The sequence below is a fragment of the Tamandua tetradactyla genome, chromosome 4 (genome assembly GCF_023851605.1).
Source record: "Tamandua tetradactyla isolate mTamTet1 chromosome 4, mTamTet1.pri, whole genome shotgun sequence".
NCBI classification, from domain to species: Eukaryota; Metazoa; Chordata; class Mammalia; order Pilosa; family Myrmecophagidae; genus Tamandua; species Tamandua tetradactyla.
This window is the reverse complement of record NC_135330.1, coordinates 29,263,303-29,283,262: the sequence shown is the minus strand read 5'-3', so window position 1 is coordinate 29,283,262 and position 19,960 is coordinate 29,263,303. Positions and strand designations below refer to the sequence as shown.

Genomic DNA, 19,960 nt, shown 5'->3' with positions numbered 1-19,960 from the left:
AAAGAGAAGGTTTGAAAGCTTATTGAACAGATCTTTGCTGGGTAGAATGCAAGTAGTCTGCAGAGTTCAAGGACCTTCTGCTTAGGATGAAGCCATAGAAGCTGCCAATCTTTGATAGTTGTTCCCCCATTTCCATTACCTTCTTAAAGGCTATTGCCACTTCTTTTCCTGAGTTACTTACTACTACTACTCCCTGAATATGGACCTCCAATCTCACCCCTTCTAGTCCATTCTCCACGCTGCGGTGTGGACTAAATATTTATCTAACATCCCTTATGGGTTCCTCCTCTATTGCCTTCAGTAGCAGGTCCACTTCCTTTCATGGCATGATCCAGCCCTTGATTACCTCCCCAAGGCCCTCCCTCCTCCATCAACCAAGCACTCGTTCTGTCTTCAGCTAAGCTTGCATTTTCTGAAATGGACTGAATACACCTTTCACACGGCCCTGGAACACTTTTGTGCCACCAATTTGTGGCTCCTACATCAGTTCCTAAAATAAGAATTCTTTTCTACTTGGCATTTACCAATTATCCCCATTCCAGCCTCTCATCCCTCTTCATGTTCTCACAACTACCCATGTTTACCTCTTTCCCATAGCTCTAAGAATTTGGAATTACATTTATCTGTTTCTCCCACTAAAGTATGAGCAACCTGAAAGATGGGACGGTGTCCTTTTCATATATCCATCTGCCCATCCACCAACAGACACCCTGTGTATATTTGTCAAATAGATAAACAAGTGAATGAATTGGAAGATGCTGTGATGAAGGTGAAGGTGGTGGGTTTGACAGCCTTGTGAGTGCAGCAGACAACTTTGTCTCGTCCATGGCCTCAGACTGTGCCCCACAACCTAGCCAGCCACTTTGAAACTGTGGGGTCATTAAGTCTAACAAGGGGGACCAGGTAGGATCCAACTACAAACCCACTTCTGGAAAAAAATCAAATTGAAGTGCTGGTGGCTGGAGGTTGCTCTGCAGTTACCGAGAAACCTACTGAGGCTGCTCTGAGAGAAACTGACATCGTGACTTCAGTCCTACCACTGCTGTTCTAAGGATGGGCAGTGCGCAGACACTCCTCAGAGTCATTAAATCGAACTATTTTAAAGATGTACCCAAAGACACAAAACAAATAAGAGGCAAGGCAGGGAACAGAGGAAGTCTACTCCTTCACCCCAGCTGGCTGTCATGTAGCTCCATCTAATCCACTCCATATTCAGCCTCTGGATGCCCAACACAAACCAATTTCTGAACATTTCTTCCGGTAAGCACTCCACCCTGCTGCTTTCACAATTGCATCTCGAAACACTTAACCATGAGACATCTTGGTGTGCTGATCACGGCACGGCTTTCCTCTTAACTTGGTAATCACCACAGCCTGGGCTAAAAAGTACCTCTTCCTCAAGCCAGGCCCCAGTTACTATACTGAAAGGAAGAAAATCCTCCCAGTTTTGCTCTTAGTCCTAAAATATCTGCCTTGGGAAAAGTTACTGAGATGATCTCTGTTAAAGCTAAAGGTGAGTTTCTGATATTAGGTGGTGACATCCAGAGAGACAGGAATGCCTGACATCTGCCCTAACCATCACCTCTTCCCCATATCATGAAATGTCTGAAGTTTTAGGACACACACAATGGACAGTGACAGGGAACCAGGACATTTTTATTACTAATTACCTAAACCAAGGTCCAATAACCCTCAATGTGGAATTTAATGGCAAAAGCTGGAACACAAAGTTTAAACTCAAGGCTAAATAGAGCTTCTTCGACCCTCCCCTTCCCATACCACCCAATCTAAATCTTGGGATCAGCCCACTTAGGACATATCTACTAGGAAGGAGACAGAGAGGGGAGTAAAAGGAGAGAAGAGGAGAGAGAGAGAGATAATGAGAGAGAGTCAGATGGAGGAATAGAGAGGTGTGGAGAAGCTAAGGCTATTTATCCACCCAGCTTTGGGAATTTAGGCAAAGGAAGCAGAAACACAGAGGCCCTTTGACATTGTCCAGTTACCAATTCTGCCCATCAACCTCTCTGAGCAGGAAAGGAAAACATATCGGGAAAGAGTGGAGTCTGGATTCCACATTTTAAGGCCTGTTGACATTGCCTCCTAGTTAGCAGCATTTCAGAATTTAACCGATAGGGTGAGGACTTCCTCCTCCCAGAGAAGAATCTGGGATGGCAAGAGGAGGCTTAGAGCAGCACCCCTTCCCAGAACCAAATTAGCCTCATTAACTCAAACCAACAATTGTGTCAGCAGAAATTGAAACCATGATACAATTGATACTCCCGATGCAAGTGATCACAGCTCTGAAGTTTGTTCTTCATTGGTTCCAGAGTAGTACTGCCAACTTCCTGAGGCCTCCACTCACTCAAGGCCTTATCTCCTTGAGTTTGTGTGTAACACCTACCCTACTCATTTCTAAAATGAAATCATAGAATCCAAGGTTGACAATTCCCTCCAGCATGGCCTGGCAAGTGGTTGTCTGTACCAGTGGTTTTCCAATCCAGTTGGACTTCAGACTCATCTGAGGAGATTTTGTAAAACACTGATTCCCAGGCTCCATCCCCTGACATGCTGATCTAGTAGATCTGCTGTAGAATCCAGGAATCTGAATTTTAAGAGAGGCACATTTGGAAATGATGAGTTGAGCCTCTGATTTCTTTCATCTGGTAGAAAGAACTAATTTGATTAAGGACTGATGGGTGTGAGATCAAAACTGTGTCAGTGCAGTGGGCTGGAGAGGGATAGAAAGCAGTGATTCTGTGGTCAATGGCAGGTCTTCTCCAAGCTCCCAGAATGTGGAGATCTCAGGGCGCTGCTTCTGGTATTCTGCACAAGAAAAAGGTTTTCTTGTGGCTTATCTTTCCATGTATGCAATGGCACAGACTAAATGACAACCCATCGAGTCAATAAACAACCAGGGGAACTTGCAGTTTGTTAAAGAATAAGGTAAGGCAGCTGTGCACAGCAACTCTAAGCACCACCCTTGCACATGTTTGATAAGCATTTCCACCACCAGCCCAGTGCTGAGGACCTGGAAGGAAAAAAACACCCCCTACCTCTCCCAGCAGGCAGTCTACTGAGTCTACTGGACTTCATCCCATCCAAATTTTTGGCACCCCTTAGATCACATTTTTTTCTTAAGCTGGCTTTATTCTCATTTAAAAAATAATTATAATCCCTCTTTTATATGACAATCCTTCAGATATTTAAAGATTCCCTTTCTCTAGGACAAGTCATCCCAGAATTCTAACTTTGTGTATGACAGATCTAACTTCAAACCAACTAGTAATTTTAACTTTAAAAAAATAACTATAGGCAGTTGGCCGCTCCTCCTGCATTGTTCAAGGGTGGTCATTCCCTGATGTGGACATAATGGAGGAGATTACAGTAAGGTTGACCATAGTGATGTGACCTCAGAGGAGTTTGAAATTCTAATATAAACATCCTTGGACTCTTAATTCATCAAAACCTTTTCTGCAAGACACCTTGCTGCAGTGGAATTGAGGGGCTAAGGAATTTTATTCTTGGAGATATTGGGAAAATATACCTGGGTCTTGAAGATAATTACTTGAAATATGCTGGGGAAGAATAAAATTGAAGGGTGTTTTTCTTAGAAAACATCATTTGTCAGATTTATCTCACCAAGAACTTGAAGATTTATTTAATAAGGTAGTCCTTGCTTTGCACGGTTCCAATGTGCAAGGGTATGAGTGCTACAGTGAAGTTAAATAACACCGGGCTGCCAAAAACACAGTCAAAATTTTAGCTACCACAGTGCTATGAGTAGTTGCATAAAGTACAGACTTTGCTGCTAGCTCTTCTGCCCATAAATCATCAGGCAAATAACAAATGTGCATCGTGATCAATGACAAATCACAATAATTCCTTCAAAGGCTGCTTTGGTCACTGAGCATCTGTTTACCCAGTTCACGTACAAACAACAAAGTGTAGTCTCACAGCCTTATTGTCTCCCAGTGATAAACCCATGTAACATTTTACACAAACGGATAATAGAGAGAGGGAACTGGTCAGCAAAGATGATGGGGCAGTGAAGAAATGCAAAGTGATAATGCTGGAAGGGAAATTGCATATGATTAAAAGATTTGAAAATGGTGACAACAAAGCCAAGACAGGAAAAGATCTAGGTCTGCATGAACTACAGTACGAACTATACTGAAAAAGTCCGATGAATATAAAAAACAAGGTAGGGTAGCTTTAGCATCTTCTAGGATAAATTGCACTAGGAACAGGAAGCCTCTCTTGGTTGAAATGGCACATTTACTTCAATTCTGGGTTGAAGACTGTAGTAAAAAACAAATCCTAATCAGTTTGACTAGCATTCAGGCCAAAGCATTCAAGTTACTTGCTACATTGAAAGAAAATGTTTTATTACGAGGAGATTGAAAAAGAACATTTTACTATCAGTAGAGGCTGGTTTCATCATTTCAGAAGTCACCATGAATTGCTTAATATTAAGCTATCTGGTGAAGCTGTTGGTTGGAATAAAGATATTGCGGTGAAGTCTACCCCGACTCCAAGAAGCACAGGCAGTCTTCTTTTGCACAGTAGTCTGGACAGTGCTATAGGAAAATTTTTGCAGGATTCAAATGGAATGGAAATGGAGTTATAGACATATAGCTATAAAAGATCATGGGAATGTTGACACTGTTGGGGTTGAAGAGACTTTAGGTATACAACCAGAGGAACTTAACAAAGGTGACTTATAGACGTAAATGAGGAAATCGGTTGTGGTGAAGATGTCTCAAAGGAAGTGGTTCTGGCAAGAAACTTCATATTAAAGGAACTCTTGAGGACATTTCGCGACATTGAAAGTGCAAAGGATAAAATCTGGGGGACTCATCCACACTTAGGAGTATGACAGTTTGCCACGTCCTAGAAAAGATGGTAGCGCCATATCGTAAGTTATACGATGAGAAGGCAAGCACTGTTACAACTACTCGATAATTTTTTTACAAAGAAATAAAATTTTAATTCTCAAACAAAAAGATAACTATAACCTAAATATTAAATAATCTGCATTATCAAGACACCTATATAAGATGATTTATTTACCCATTCTGGTTTATTTTGGTTTGGCTTTATATGTGTATTGTAATGAGAGGGTCGTTTTGAAGTTTGGAGGGAGATGTTGTTCTATTAGGAAGGCAAGTTGAATATTGAGGATAAAACTGGGGTTCTGGTTCCTTGAGAAACTGTTGATTCAATGCATCAACCTTTCTTCAGGAGGAAAGGGTATTTGTGCATAAGGCAAGAGTGGAAGATGAGGGATATTCTGATATTCTAAAATGGCAGAGTCAGGCAATGAAAGAGGAACCGAGAGAGAAAGGCAGAGGCCCATTGCTGCAGGGACCAGGTCGAGAATGGCCTGGAAGACAGGGGAAACATTTGTGTTCCCAAAGGAACAGGGAGATGTGAAGGAGGTCATTCTCACTTTCCTCCTGATATGCGACTGTAACTGCTAGGAATAGGTGGGATCAGGAACTTTAAATATGTCTAGGGCACCCAGGAAATGGATGTTTGTAGTTTTATTGCAGCTATTAAGGAAATCACTTTGGGGTGATATTTAATTTGAACTTAGAGCTTTTTAAAGTAATTTTAATCGTTGAAGCTTTACAGGCTTATAAAACAAATGTAGACGTGACTTAATCCTTTGCTAGAGAGGTATAGATGTAGATCTCCAGTAATCTCTATCCTGTATTTCTTGGTTCGGCAGAGTACAAAGAGCACTGACTCAGGGTCTGAACACCTGAGTTCATGTGACCTGAGAGAGTCATGTGATCTTTCTGACTGTAGTTTTCTTCTCTGTAAAATAATTCTTTTGTCTGTGACAATCTGCCTTCCTCGCGAGTTTCTTGCAAGAATTAGACATTCAGTAAACATACGCTGTAAAGTACAAATTCCATAGAAATGAATTGTCATTGCCTGAGTTAACCACGCACGCAGTAGGCTGTGACTCAGTTCTAAACCGCCTTACGTGGGCACTGCCCTTGACTGTGGTGTAGCCTCAAGCCAAGTACAGCCTTGTGCCTGGAGGGAGTTAACTCAGCTCCAGAGGGATCCTCCACGAAGTCTACCAGCTCCAACAACTCCTTCCTAACACAGGGTGCCTCATGGGTGATGTGTGACAGGGCTCGCAGATGACAAGGGTGTCCCGTGAGATTGCTATGTCATCTTCTGTGCTGTCACTTGCTCTGACCCACCAGCGAGCTTTCCACTTGGCCCTACACCATGCCTGTAGTGTACCAGTTTGGCCGCGAGGGGTCAGTGTGGTGACTGGCCCTGGAGTTGCCTCCCCAGCAAACGGAGGTTGCAGACAGAACCAGGTCGATGGCACCCCGTTCTTCATTGACCCAGAAGATCATTTTGTTTACAGAACACCCAAACTGCTATTCCTCAGATGTCAAGCCCTGCCTTTAATCTGCTCTATCAGTTCCTGCAGTCCAGAAAATCTCCACCAGTGGGCTCTCTGCTTGTTGGACTGCTGAGCTTTAAAATGTGTCCTGAAGTTAAGCTCTTCAAGACACATGATTTAAGCTTTTTTCAGCTAATTAGATATTGTTCTACAAATTGGGCTGTTCTCTCTGAGAGATGAGCAGCAATTTACTTCCCCTGTCCTCCCCTTAAACTGAACTGTGAAACATGGCTATTTGGTTGTGTAGTCCAATCAGGAGATGATTTTAGATGAGGAAGAGATATCCGTTCTCTTGCTAATGCTGAGCTTGTTGGGGCATTCCTTAATGGCTGCTGTGCAGATGATGGGAGGCTCTGCTTAGATGCCTCCGACCCTTTTGAAAGGTGGACCCTACAAAGTGATTTATTTTAGCGCATGGATCTCATCATCACCTGAGTAATCAATAACTAGCTGAATTAACACCCCCTCACTCAACAAGGGGAGGATTTTTACTGTCTCCGTTTACTAATGAGAAAACTATCTCCTGGGAAAGTCAGTCCATTTGCCTAAAGTCAAATAAATAGGTAGGTAGAAGAGCCAGACTGGGAGCCCTTTTGTCCTCAGATCCCGGACAACTATATATTGTCTTGTAAATCCAACATCAGTGAAGAGGGGGAATGAAGAACCATGCAGATTCCCACACCCACACACTGTTTGAGAGGCAGTGAGGGCTTCACAGCTCTCCACAGAAGTTCTGTGAGGCCCCCTATAAACTACTCTGGTCCAAGGGGCACTTATGCATAGTGGGAGAAAGAGCCTTTCTGGAAATTGCCTCTTTTCCTATGCAGGGGGCCGGGTGTTCCCTCTTCCTCAAGACTGCGCCCAGCATTTGATGAATGGAGACACTCTGAGCGGGGTTTACACCATCTTCCTCAATGGGGAGCTGAGCCAGAAGCTGCAGGTGTACTGCGACATGGCCACCGACGGCGGCGGCTGGATTGTAAGTCTGTGCGGCCGTTCCCCCCCCCTGCAGACAGCCTTGGCCTTCTGGTCCACCCAGCTCAGAGTCTGCCAATACAAAGGCACCATCCTTCCTTCTGGCCACCCCTTTACCCACCTCCTAAATGCCCATCTCAGGGCTCTTCGTTGTCCTCTGGTCCCCTGTTCAGGAGCCCGATGGTAGGGTTGGCCAGGGAGAGGAAGTAATAGGCCTATTGAGGCTGCAATGGCCTGGCCCAATGAAGGCAACCCAAGATGATTGCCTTCCCTTCTGCTCCTTCTGCAGAGGAGAGGGGGTGGAGGCTACAGTGGGCCTAGGAACCTTGCCTGCTGAGGCAAGAAGAAGGCTCTACCGAAGAAGGAGGATAGCCTCTATGTGGGAGGTGATTAGGATTCTTCCATTGGAGGACTGCATATGGGGGAAGCAGCTGGGGAGCAGAATGTGGGTTACAAAAGCCACGCCTGTCCCTATTCTTCCCCGACTGCTCTGGTCCTTCTCCAGAGCTGGCACAGCAAGGAGCATCAGTGGTGAGGAAGAGAGACTTCGTTTCTGTCATTGCCCTCCTCCCCATGCCTGACAGCACGGTGCAGACTGGATAGAAAGGGCAGTCTCACAAGCGGCCCCACTAGTCAACACAGGGCACTATGCAGATGTGAGGGTTCCCTCAGCCTGCCCTAAAGCCGTCCAGCATCAGCTGAGTGGGTGGGAACCCAGCCCCTCACCTCCCTGAGAGACGCCCACTAGCACAGCAAACACCTAGTGCTAGATGGTGCAAAGATGGGTTAAATAGAGTTAAATGGTGGCTCTCCTCCTAGCAGCAGCTCTCGGGAGGCATTTACTTTTATATTTTTGACAGAGTTGTGCCTCCTGCTTAAAGCATAAATGGAAATTGAAGCCTAGGCTGATTTGTTGGAGGTTAAATGAAATTAGCACTTAAAACAGCTTAGAAAGTGCATGAGACGCGGCTGCATTGCCTGCAATACGATGACAGTTCCTAGCTGATCTGAAGTTAGCCCTATTCTGTGGGTGAGAAATGCTTTTTTAATGGACTCCGTGGTACCAAAGATTAATTTGAGAGATGAGCCAATTTCCCCTGACTCTTTTGGGGCTTTATATGTATCATAAATCCTTTCTACATTGCAGGGGTGCAAATCAGCGTCAGCGTCACACTCCCGCCTGTCGGTCAGGAGCCCCTGCTCCAAGCATCCCCTGGGAAAGCTGCCGCATAAATGCCCAGCTCTGGACCACCATGCTCCCTATCGGGCCATCTTTTTTGTTGCAGATGTAAAACCCAGTTTATATCCATTTTACTGCTTGCAGTTTCTTTTCTTTACCATCTCAGTCCCACTTTTATTTTTCTTTTTCTTCACAGGTATTCCAGAGGAGGCAGAATGGCCAAACGGATTTTTTCCGGAAATGGGCTGATTACCGGATTGGGTTCGGGAACCTGGAGGACGAGTTTTGGCTGGGTAATGCCTCCTTCTGGCTTTCCCTTGATGTGCCACTCTGGCTTTTTGTCCATCTCTCTCCTTCCTGTGTCCATCTGGGATTTTCAGAAACCCTGCTTGTGTCTGTTGAGAAGTTGACAGCTCGTGAATTGCTTTCAGTACCTTTGGCTCTGTTTGGCTCCACTATTGATCTGTTTGCATTTTATTGTGGTGTTTTCCTCTTTGCTCTGTCCCTTCCCATCCTCATTAATAGTCTTTTACGCTGATGGATTTTGATATGAGGCGACTACAATGAGAGTGAGCACCTGCCTGGGGGTGGGGGGGGGAGCAGAGGGCAGCGGGCTGGCTGGATGGCTCAGAAACCTGGCAGCAGCCTGCCAGCCTGCAGGTAAAGAGAGAAATGAGTCCAGTCACTCTACTTAGCTCCTTGGAGGAATGTGATCAACTGATTTGAGAACGGAAGGGAAAAAAAATCAAAATGGCATTCGAGGTGACTGGTGATTTCCTGGAGGTCTGACATAGGCAGGAGCTGTAGACTGAGAAGTGAGCTGGAGTGAGAAGGTGAAGGCGTACCCAACCAGGAAGCTGGCAGTGTTGCCAATCCCAGGAAGCAGCAAGTTTGACATTACCTGTATCTCCCTCTGACTTAGATTTTCATAGGAATTTATACAGGGGAGGGACAGATGGAAAGGTGAAGTACCACCTTCTGTATCTGTGGTCTCCTCTCTACCTCCCCTACTATTTTTCTCTTGGATGCCCATAACCGCCTGCAATGGCCCCCCTACCCCTAGGACCATTGTGGCCACGGGAATGATCTTCTCACACTCAAAACCTGAGCCACAACTAACCCCATTTATAAAACTTTTCAATAAGTCCTCCCCACCAGCAGTGACAGCCAAACTCCTGAGCTAAGGTTCAAGGCCTCTGTATCTAAATCTGGAGGCTGTACTTCCACCTAAGTACCCCGCTCCTCCCCCCTCACCTCTCCCCCCACCAAAATCCAAACATGTTTAACTGCAGATGTTTTCTTTGCAAGGAATACTTTCTTAGCCAACTATCACCCTCCCTCCAGACCTTATCATCCATCTATGTATATTCAAAGACCTAGCTACACATCTCTTCCTTCATAGAACATGTCCTGACCATTTTTCTCACCCTTTACCTATGGGAGAAACAGCCCCTCCCTCTTTTGATTTGTGACCCAAATCAGTGCCCATTTTGCTGTCTGTCTCTCTTGACTACACTGGGAAAGCTCCTTTCAAGTCAGGGACCACATCATATAGACCTTTTAAACCCATTGCTTATTACAGCACTTGAAGAATAGTAGGTACCTGTCAATTGATCAATAATCAGTAATGAGAATTTAGTATCTATTAGACACCCAGATCTGGTGTTTGGTGAGTTAATTAATAAAAAACAATAAAGGAAAACTCATATAAAAACACTGACAGAGAAATCAAACAAGTAGGAAAATAGCCTTACCTTCAGAGTTGGCAGCTCCCATGGGAAACAAGCATAATCCACATGAATCAATGCACCCACAATGCATGCACTCAGGCCTCCCATAGTTGTGGAATATCTGAATGAGTATGTACTTAACTTTTCTGTTTATCAACTTTAATTAAACCTAATTTCTCTGTGGGAAACTTGATAGTATTACCAAAATGGAAAATCAGTGATCACATGCCATAATTACAAGGAAGACTTAAAAGTAAACCCAATGAAAAGAAGACGATATCATTAAACGGCAGCTAAATATGGAGGCTCTGAGCCTGCTTTTGCTGTTGTTAAAATACAGAGATTATGGGCCACGGTGGCTCAGTGGCAGAGTTCTCACCTGCCATGCCAGGAGACCTGGGTTCGATTCCTGGGGCCTGCCCATGTTAAAAAAAAAAAATGCGGAGATTAGAAAGTGTTAGGTATTAAACCACAAGGTACCAGAACCAAACTGAAGCTGAGAGTTAAGGTGAGGATAAGGGTTAGGTTTTCTCCTTGATCTATTAAGAAAGATTGAGGGAGAATTTAGAAAGACCTTTCTCACTGTAAGCTCAAAATCATTTAGTGCTTTATCCCGAAATTATTTCCCATTCCATCAGGGATGCCATCTCACACTGAGAAACACTGTTTCAGTTACCAACAAGAGGGCCACAGATATTCAGAGAAGGAAGAGTTCAGCTTCATGGAGAAGACACAGAGGGATGAAGAAAAAGAATGCGGGAGGAAAGGGAAGGCAGAAATCCTTTTGACATGTGCTACCAGGGGACAGTGAGGAAACCCCTCCAATCAGAGGAAAGGGCAAGTCAGGGCGAGAAGAAAATGAGAGGGGTGGGTTGAATGAAGGCATGTTATGAACCCTAACAGGAAGTAAAGTCTCTACTTAATGCCACGGGTAATAGGGAGCCAGTGAGGGTTCTTGAATAGAGGAGAGGCCTGGTGATGTTTAGTTTACCACCATACTCAGGCTAGGGTAATACTATGACCCATGGCTTTTGTGCTAAGTCAGGTTCTCTAGAAACAGAACCTGTGACAGGAATTCCCATGCAAGTAAATTTATTGGGCGTGTACTCTCAGGAAAAAGGAAGGGAGGGGTGTAAACACAATAGAATGGTGGGGGGCGGGAATTACAAAAATGTAGTCTCAGCTGAAGACTATTTTCAGTTTGATTCCAAAGGAAGCTCTGGAGCATGAGTGGCACTTCAGGGTTGGTCCTCTTTGGGAAGCAGGGGCTGTGCTCTTGTACCCACATCAGTCACTGACCGAGGTTTGTCCCTAGGCTTGGGGGAGGGAAAGTGTAGCCTCCAGGGTCAAAGGACCCCTGTTTGGCAATTATCCAGAAAAAGAAAGAGCTGTGAGTCACTAGCAGCTGGCAGCCTGGTGGGTCCACCTGCCAGTTAAGGGTCTCTGGGCACCACCAGCACCCACTGCTTCTGCACAAGCACAAGTCTAGTGTCGGTGGCAGGTCGGCAACTTGGCAAACAGCAGCTGGCATTCAAAAAAAAACACTTTGACTCACAATCAAAGTTGGGGTAAAATTTAAATCTCAAACAGGATAGGGGAACAGAAGGATCTGGGTGACCCTCAGCCAGTCATTTCATCTCTCTGGACCTCAGCTTCATCTTGCATGAATCAAAACGGCTGGGTTGAGAAATGTCTAAATTCCCTTCCATCCCTGCGATTCTTTGATTCTAATTCATGGCATGCTCTGATGTCACATATCAGATGCCACTGCAAAGCAAAGGGCCTCCGGTAGAGAAGGAAGTAGAAATCAGGACTCAAATCCACAGCAATGCAAAGTGAATGGGAATCCCAAGGCTCAGGGCTTATCGTTTACTGGGTCCAGACTAGATGTTTGGATGCCTGACCTGGCCTGAGGTAGGAACTCATCAGCAGATCTGTGTTGGCCTGTTCGGTTTGTTTAACAGCTTTACTAAGATATATTCACATATTACACAATTTACCCAATTAACATGTACAACAAATCGGTTTTTGTATGTTCCCAGAGTTGTGCAACCATCATCACAGTCAATTTCAGAACAATTTCAGCACTTCAAAAAGAAATCCCATTCCTTTTAGCTGCCATCCTCTATTCCCTATCCACTCCCCAACCCTAGGCAATCACTAATCTACTTTCTGTCTTTATAGATTCCCTGTGCTGGACTTTCATATGAGGGAATCATACGATATATGACTATTTGTGCTGGCTTCTTTCACTGTCCATCTGAACTGTAGCATGTATCAGTACTTCATTCCCCATTTGCACCCACCTTTTTGCAGAAGGAGCTGTGGAGTCTGGCAGAGCCTATTTATAGCAACCTGGGAAGGACTGAGAGAAATCAGAATACCCTTTCTCTTGCCCATAGCATGTGTTCTCAGGTCACCGTGGCCTCCCATTTCTGAAGCTCCTGGGGACCCGCTTTATGGCATCCTCTGCTCTCATCCACAGGGCTGGACAGCATCCACAGGATCACGTCCCAGGGCCGCTACGAGCTGCGCGTGGACATGCGGGATGGCCAGGAGGCGGCCTTCGCCCACTACAGCAGGTTCTCTGTGGAGGACAGCAGGAGCCTGTACAGACTCCGCATTGGAGGCTACAACGGCACCGCAGGTACCTTAGGCCCCTGAGCAGACCCTGCAGGTGGTGGGCGGGCGGCAGGGCCAGGCCCCCCACAGCCTAGGCCCCAGCTGCACAAGGAAGAGGCGGCACCCCAAGGTTCCTGAATTCTCTGCAGGCCAGGGAGGGAGCCGAGGGCTGGGAATCCCCGCTCTGTCTCAGGCTGCCCCTAAGCACTCGGGCTACCTGAAATCAATTTCTCAGGACTTTAGTTGTAAGATTAACACCAGCCCTGCTTCACAGAGTTGTCAGGGGAAAAATAGAGAGAGAGTGAGAGATTAAAAACAGCAAAAGTGCTTTTTAAGTTAAAAAGCAAAAAGTGCAATATGAAGGCAAAGAATTGTTTTTCTTGTCTGGATTAATCAATATGGGCTCTTATCCAGAGAGAACATAATCATCTATTTTGTGGGCTAAAATTTCCCCTACAATGACATCTAAGGAAACTATCTTTAAATTATGGGACTTCAATCCATAATTAGATCCATCCTCTGAGATGTCCCCGTTAGCAGGCATCACAACACAACAGACAAGGAGCCAATGACCTCACTTAAATATTTCTCATTTGCCACATTTCTCCACAAGAACCGCATACATGGTTATGTTTTCAGTATAGATTTTTATGACATTTCTACTAAACAGAGCAACCGACTCTATAAGCTCTGTTCCATTAATAGTTTCATTGGAACATAGTATCTGGTCTGCTTTTTAGGCATTTGCCAGTCTGTTTCGAGCATTACATAAAATCTGTTTTCTCCAGTATTCTACTGTTTGGTACACTGAGCTGTTAGTCCTTTTGTTGTCTCTGATTTTAGGGCTAAGTGCAGGTGTTTTTTCTTGTTTCTTTTTTAGTGACTGGCTGGATTATTTTGGTGAAGTCTACCCTCCTCATATACACACACACACAATGTTAATCCTTTGATGTTGCTCCTTAGGGAGACACGGCTTTGAATATGCCCATAGTCACACTGTGATGACAGTGGCCATTGGTAGGACTCTTTCTTTCTTTCCCTGACCACACCTAGCAGTTAAACACCATAAATTGCCAATTGAGGGTTCTATTTTTTTATTTCAACAATTCCCTGAGACATAAATTTTCTTCAATCAAATTTTGGCTCCTTTGAAAGAATCAGTTTTGGCATCAGTGTTTGAGCTCATGAGAGGTATTCTTACTCTCAGCTGTCTTACATACTGGTTCTCTACTATGAAGTTGCCAGCAGACAGTCTGGCTGTATCTTCATTTTAGCAACATTTGCATGCTTCTTGGAATTAAGAGCCTCAAGATGTCGCCCTTCCAAACATTGTCTCTGTTCATTTATTTCTCTTCTCAGCCAGGTATGGTTCCTGCCTATAGAAGACACGATTTCCTTTGTTTCTGTTCATACTTGAGATTACTTCCAATGGCTATCAGACCACACTGACATACCTCCAACAAAAGGTCTAATCTGCCACACTTTGGACATTTGATAGCCATTGATATAGTATATTAAACAAGATGCCAAACTAAATCATTTCAAAAATCACCTGATGCTATCTACTCCCCATATTAGGATTGTGCCTATAGAAAAGCTGCAGGAATCTTTTCTACTTCCTCTAGGAAAGAATGGGGTATGGATGGTGGAAGGGTTGCAGATGATGGGATTAACTCTGAGTGGACACAAAGCCTGATTCCCTGGACACTGAGAGGAGAATATGAAGAGGATGGGTTAGACAAAATGACATATTGAGTTAGAGGTAGCTGTACAAGAGAAAGTTTTTCCCTGAGGATCCAAGCTTCCCTATAAAATAAAGCTCAACCCCTAAGATTTAAGTTGTGCTAGTAGCACTGGAAGCATTTGGCAGCCACAGTGAGCATGGACTCTGAAGCCATAGTGTCATAACAAGTGTCTCTGCTAGCTTAAAAAAAAATCAGAAGCATCCAAGATGACTTTTATTCAATAGCATAAGCCCTCTTCACAGCATCCCTACAGATCCTGCCAAAACTCTGGTTGATCATTATAAATTAATCATAGTCTTATCCCTCAACTCAAATATTCAATCCATAAGGGCCATACCACAACATCCCAACAAGTGAGCATGGAGGTTTTCTGCTTGCATCTAAGAAGAGAAATCTCACCACATCTCTAAGCAGTCTATTCCACTTGTGTGACTTGTCTTTAGTGGTTGCTCTAAGGGTTACTGTATACACCTTTGCTTATCACAATCAGCTTCGGATTTATGCTAGCTTAATTCCATTGATATATAGAAATGTTGCTCCTCTATAGCTCTAGTCCCTTCCCCCTTTAGTGGTATTATTATTATACATATTACATTTATTAATGTTGCTAGCGCAACAATACATTGTTATAATTCTTGCTTTACTCTCTGTAATCATTTCCTAAACATAATATAGATTTGCTCCCACCCTCTTCCTTTGTTCTATTATTGGCAAACATATTACACATATATTACATTTCTATATGCTGTTGGCCCAACATTATATTATACGCATATTATTTTGTACAGTTGCTTTTTAAATCGGTTATGAGAAGAAATGAGAAAATATACATTTATACTGTTTCTTATAATTTACGTAACTACCTTTACCAGTACTCTTTTTTTTTGTTTGTTTGGATTAGAATTACTAGTCTGTCATCACTTGCTTTTCCTTAAGTATTTCTTGTAAAATGGGTCCCCTAGCAACAAATTCTCTCAGATTTTGTTTATCTGGGAAAGTCTTTATTTTGTCTTTATTTTTGAAAGATAGTTTTGCTGGATATAGGATTTTTGGTTCACAGTTTTTTTTTATTTGTTATTCTACTGCCTCTGGCCTCCATTGTTTCAGCTAAGAAGTCAGCTGTTCAATGTATTGGGGTTCCTGTGCAAGTGACAAGTCTTTTTTTCTCTTGCTGCTTTCAAGATTTTCTCCTTGTCTTCAACTTTCAGCATTTTTACTATATGTCTGTTTTTTCCAACTTGGAGTTCATTGTATTTCCTGAATATATAGATTATTATTTTTCAAAAACATTAGGAAGTTTTCTGCCACCGTTTCTTTAAATATTCTTTCTACTCCTTTCTCACATCTACTCCTGGAACTCGCATTGCATGTATGTTGGTATGCTCGATGGTCTTGGAGGCTCTGTTCATTTTTCTTCATTCTTTTTTCTTTCTGTTCATCATCTTGCATGATCTCAGTTGATCTATCTTTAAATGCATTAACACTTTCTTCTGCTAGTTTAAATTCAAGCCCCTCTAAAAAAGTTTGAATTTCAGTTATTGTATTTTTCAACTCCATAATTTCCATTTGGTTCTTTTGTCTAAAGTCGAATATTTTATTGACATTCTTATTTGATGCAACATTATCATCACATCTTCCTTTACTTCTTTAGCTGTGCTTTTTATTAGTTCTGTGAACATATTTGTAATGACTCTCACAGACAGTTTCTGTTGCCTGTTTTTTGTTTTGTTTTGTTTTGTTTCCCATTGTATGGGATATTTTCTTGCTTCTTTACATTCCCTGTGATTTGTTATGAGAAACTGAATATTTCTGATCATATATTGTAGCAAATCAGTGAGTGTACTAGTCCCCCACCCCCAGGGGCTTGCTTTGTTTTTTCTTGTTTCTTTTTTAGTGACTGGCTGGATTATTTTGGTGAAATCTACCCTCCTCATATACACACACACACAATGTTAATCCTTTGATGTTGCTCCTTAGGGAGACATGGCTTTGAATATGCCCATAGTCACCCTGTGATGACAGTGGCCATTGGTAGGACTGTTTCTTTCCCTAACTACACCCAGCAGTTAAATGCCAAAAATTGCCAATTGAGTGTTCTATTTTTTTTTTTTTTTCAACAACTCCCTGAGACATAAATTTGCTTCAGTCAAATTTTGGCTCCTTTAAAGGAATCAGTTTTGGCATCAGTGTTTGAGCCCATGAGAGCTACTCTTACTCTCAGCTGTCTCACTTACTGGATCTCTACTATAAAGTGGCCAGCGCACAGTCTGGCTGCATCTTCATTAAATCCCCAAATTCCCTCTAAGTTGTCTTTCACCACAACCTCCACTACTGTTGACAGAGCCCTTAGATTTCACCTTCTCCATTCTCTTGCAAATGAAGCCAGTTCCTTTGGGGAAAGATTAGGAGCAACCTATTTTATGGCTGTTTCTCTCCCTACTTCCTAGCAAAATATGTGAGTCAGGGCTGTGGACCTGGAGGTGGGAAAAATGATACACTTCTCCTTGAGTGATATCCTCACTCTGGGAGGTGGGTATTCAGAGAGACGGCAACCTGAACTGCTGTTGGCTAGCCTCTCCTGGCAGAGGACTACCAGCTCACCAGTCAGAGCCAGGGCAATGAGGGACCCAGTATTCTCAGCATGTAGCCATGCGTGAGGACTGGGCAGAAGAAGGAGACTGGACAGGGTCTGCCTCTTGACCACACTCATCTAGGACATAGCATCAGCAATGGAGGCAGGGGGAGACATTCTGAGGTCCTGCCCCTCCCAGGAAAAAAGCCCTCTGACTCGGAGCTAGGTTGATAGGGATCCTTGTATTCCCCGTTACAGCAGTGTGGAGTGAAGCCTCCTGGGAGTGCTCCACACTTCACTACAGTGACTTGGGAGGAGGAAGGTTAGGAGTGGTCTTTGTTCAAATAACACAAACTAGCCTTTCTTACCAAATATTTGTAGATTTTCTTGAATAAATGTTTCTTTATTTGCTGTTTGATCTTAGTTAAGACTATCTCCAGAGGCTTCAAATGGTTGTTTTTTAAAATAATTTTTACCAGTATCACTGGGAAGTGGGTCAGCAGAACTCTTCATGCCATCATGCTAGATATTGATCAGTCTATTCCATTTGTGAACAGCTCTAATTTTTACATAGTTTCTCCTCATATAATTAGGTAAATATGCCTCCTTATAGTCCCGATCTATTGATCCTCATGTTTCCCACAGGGTTAATTTGCATTTTACACAACAGCTCATCACATATCTGGAGACAGTGATCATGAGTCCTCTCTCTCTCCCTTCAAGCCTACTCTTCACCAGGCAACAGCCTACTTTCTCCCAACTACTCCTCTGACATAATTATGATTTTTTCATTATCCTGTTTCCAATAGACAGGCACCCATTTGCTGATGTCTCTCTTAAAGGGTAGCACCAAGTTCTAAACATGGGATTTTGGGTGTGGTCTGACCAGAACTGATGAGCCATGGAGAAGGCCAGGCTCATGGTAGACAGTGGAGACCCAGAATGGGTCAACTCTGCATGGTTCATCACTATCTCCTCTGGAGACAAAGTTACAAATGTTCTGTACCCCAGGGTCATGCCTGGAGGAAGCAGAAAAGGTGGTGAGATGGGGCTGAGTTCTGAGTTAAAGATTGGGGGAAGGAGAAAGCAGGTTGGAGAAACCAAAATGGAAGCAGTTGACCTTAATGTGTAAGATGGAGTAAAAGTTCAATACAGCCAGAGTGATGAATTGGGTGGAAATGGGAAAGCTAAGTGGAAGGTCTCATAAGCAGAAGCCAGGTTTATTAACAGTAAGTAAATGTCCAGAAAACCCTGATAAACAAGTGACAATATGACACACTTACAAATGTACCTTTTTTTTCCAGGGGACTCCCTCAGCTATCATCAAGGACGTCCTTTCTCCACAGAGGACAGAGACAATGATGTAGCAGTTACCAACTGTGCCATGTCCTATAAAGGGGCTTGGTGGTATAAGAACTGCCACCGAACCAACCTCAATGGGAAATACGGGGAGTCCAGGCATAGTCAGGTAGGTGACGCCCTGGCATTGTTACTGACGATTCAGAGCTGAGGAACCCATACACTGTCCCTTAGCTTTGGGTTTCAATGAATATGTGGGCTCTACAGTTCTCTTTTAAAAATAAATCCTCAAACCCTTGAGAAAGGACTGCCCTAAAGAGAAAAGTAATGCAGACACTGGGGCAAGGGCAGGACAGAGTAGAAGTCAGAGGAAGAAAAGAAAGCATCTGGACCAGGAGCTAGAATTCATCTAGAGTAGCCTCTTGACAACCTGTTAAGTTTCATTTATTTTCCACAAGAGAATGCACCAATTCTGGGAACAACTTCACAGGCTTATTTTCATCCAGGGAAGGATACAGGGAACCAGTGATCAGAAATACCAGTGTAAACAGGACTACCTTTCCCCATCAGAGACTCCAAGTCCATAGACCAGGCTGTGTAAATAGGGTGACCAACATGTTCTGGTTTGTCTGGGACCTTCCCAACTTGGGAAGCCCCTCAGGCCTGTGCAAACTGGGAGGTTTGGTCAACCTGGGTGAAAACCACCTGAATCTCTCATCAGAAATGAGCAGCCAAACATAATTATTTTCTTCAAAATGCTCCCACACTCCTAGGATTTTGAAATTCACCACTGCCTTCTGATACACGCAACTCCTGAAGCCAAAAACATAAAACCAACCATAAGGAACAAACCAAAATATATTCCCAATAAAGACCCAAGCCACAAGCATTTTCCAGGGGAAAGCTGGAAAATACTCTGCTCCCTTGACTTTATTGGTTTCTCAGCCACAAGGCTTCAAATTAATGGAAAATGGCTAAATCTACATCTTGGATTCCATGCACCATCGTTCCCTTTCTTTTCCAGCCAAGTGTTCCCTTCAAGGGGAGGTTGATCTGACATGCATATCTTTCTCCTGCCCAGGGGATCAACTGGTACCATTGGAAAGGCCATGAGTTCTCCATCCCCTTTGTGGAAATGAAGATGCGCCCCTACAACCACCCTCTCGTGGCAGGGAGGAAACGGCGGTCCTTACGGTTCTGAGCAGAGGGCCATCTCCAGCCAACCGACCTTTTCTGTCATTTGTTTGTATTTTATAATATGAAACAAGGGGGGTAGTGTTAATGTGCTTTGCAAAATATTAAGAGTGTTTGAAGGAAGCAGAGATGTAGCAAGAATAAGTGAGGTGCAGCCATTCATGGTTACTGCTGCACGCCTGACCCCCCATCTCCATTCTCTCTCCTACCCAG

General features: G+C 43.7%; 1 protein-coding gene across 2 annotated transcripts in view; it reads left to right on the top strand.

Annotated features, from left to right (window-relative positions):
* TNR (tenascin R) overlaps positions 1-19,754 on the top strand; it is a 75,901-nt gene extending 56,147 nt beyond the window's left edge. For both annotated transcript variants that reach the window (XM_077155758.1, XM_077155759.1), the window contains 5 exons: positions 7,258-7,409; positions 8,782-8,878; positions 12,801-12,962; positions 18,559-18,722; positions 19,635-19,754. In XM_077155758.1, coding sequence (XP_077011873.1) covers positions 7,258-7,409; positions 8,782-8,878; positions 12,801-12,962; positions 18,559-18,722; positions 19,635-19,754 — 695 coding nt within the window. The remainder of the gene's footprint in view (positions 1-7,257; positions 7,410-8,781; positions 8,879-12,800; positions 12,963-18,558; positions 18,723-19,634) is intronic.
* The last annotated feature ends 206 nt before the right edge of the window (positions 19,755-19,960 follow it).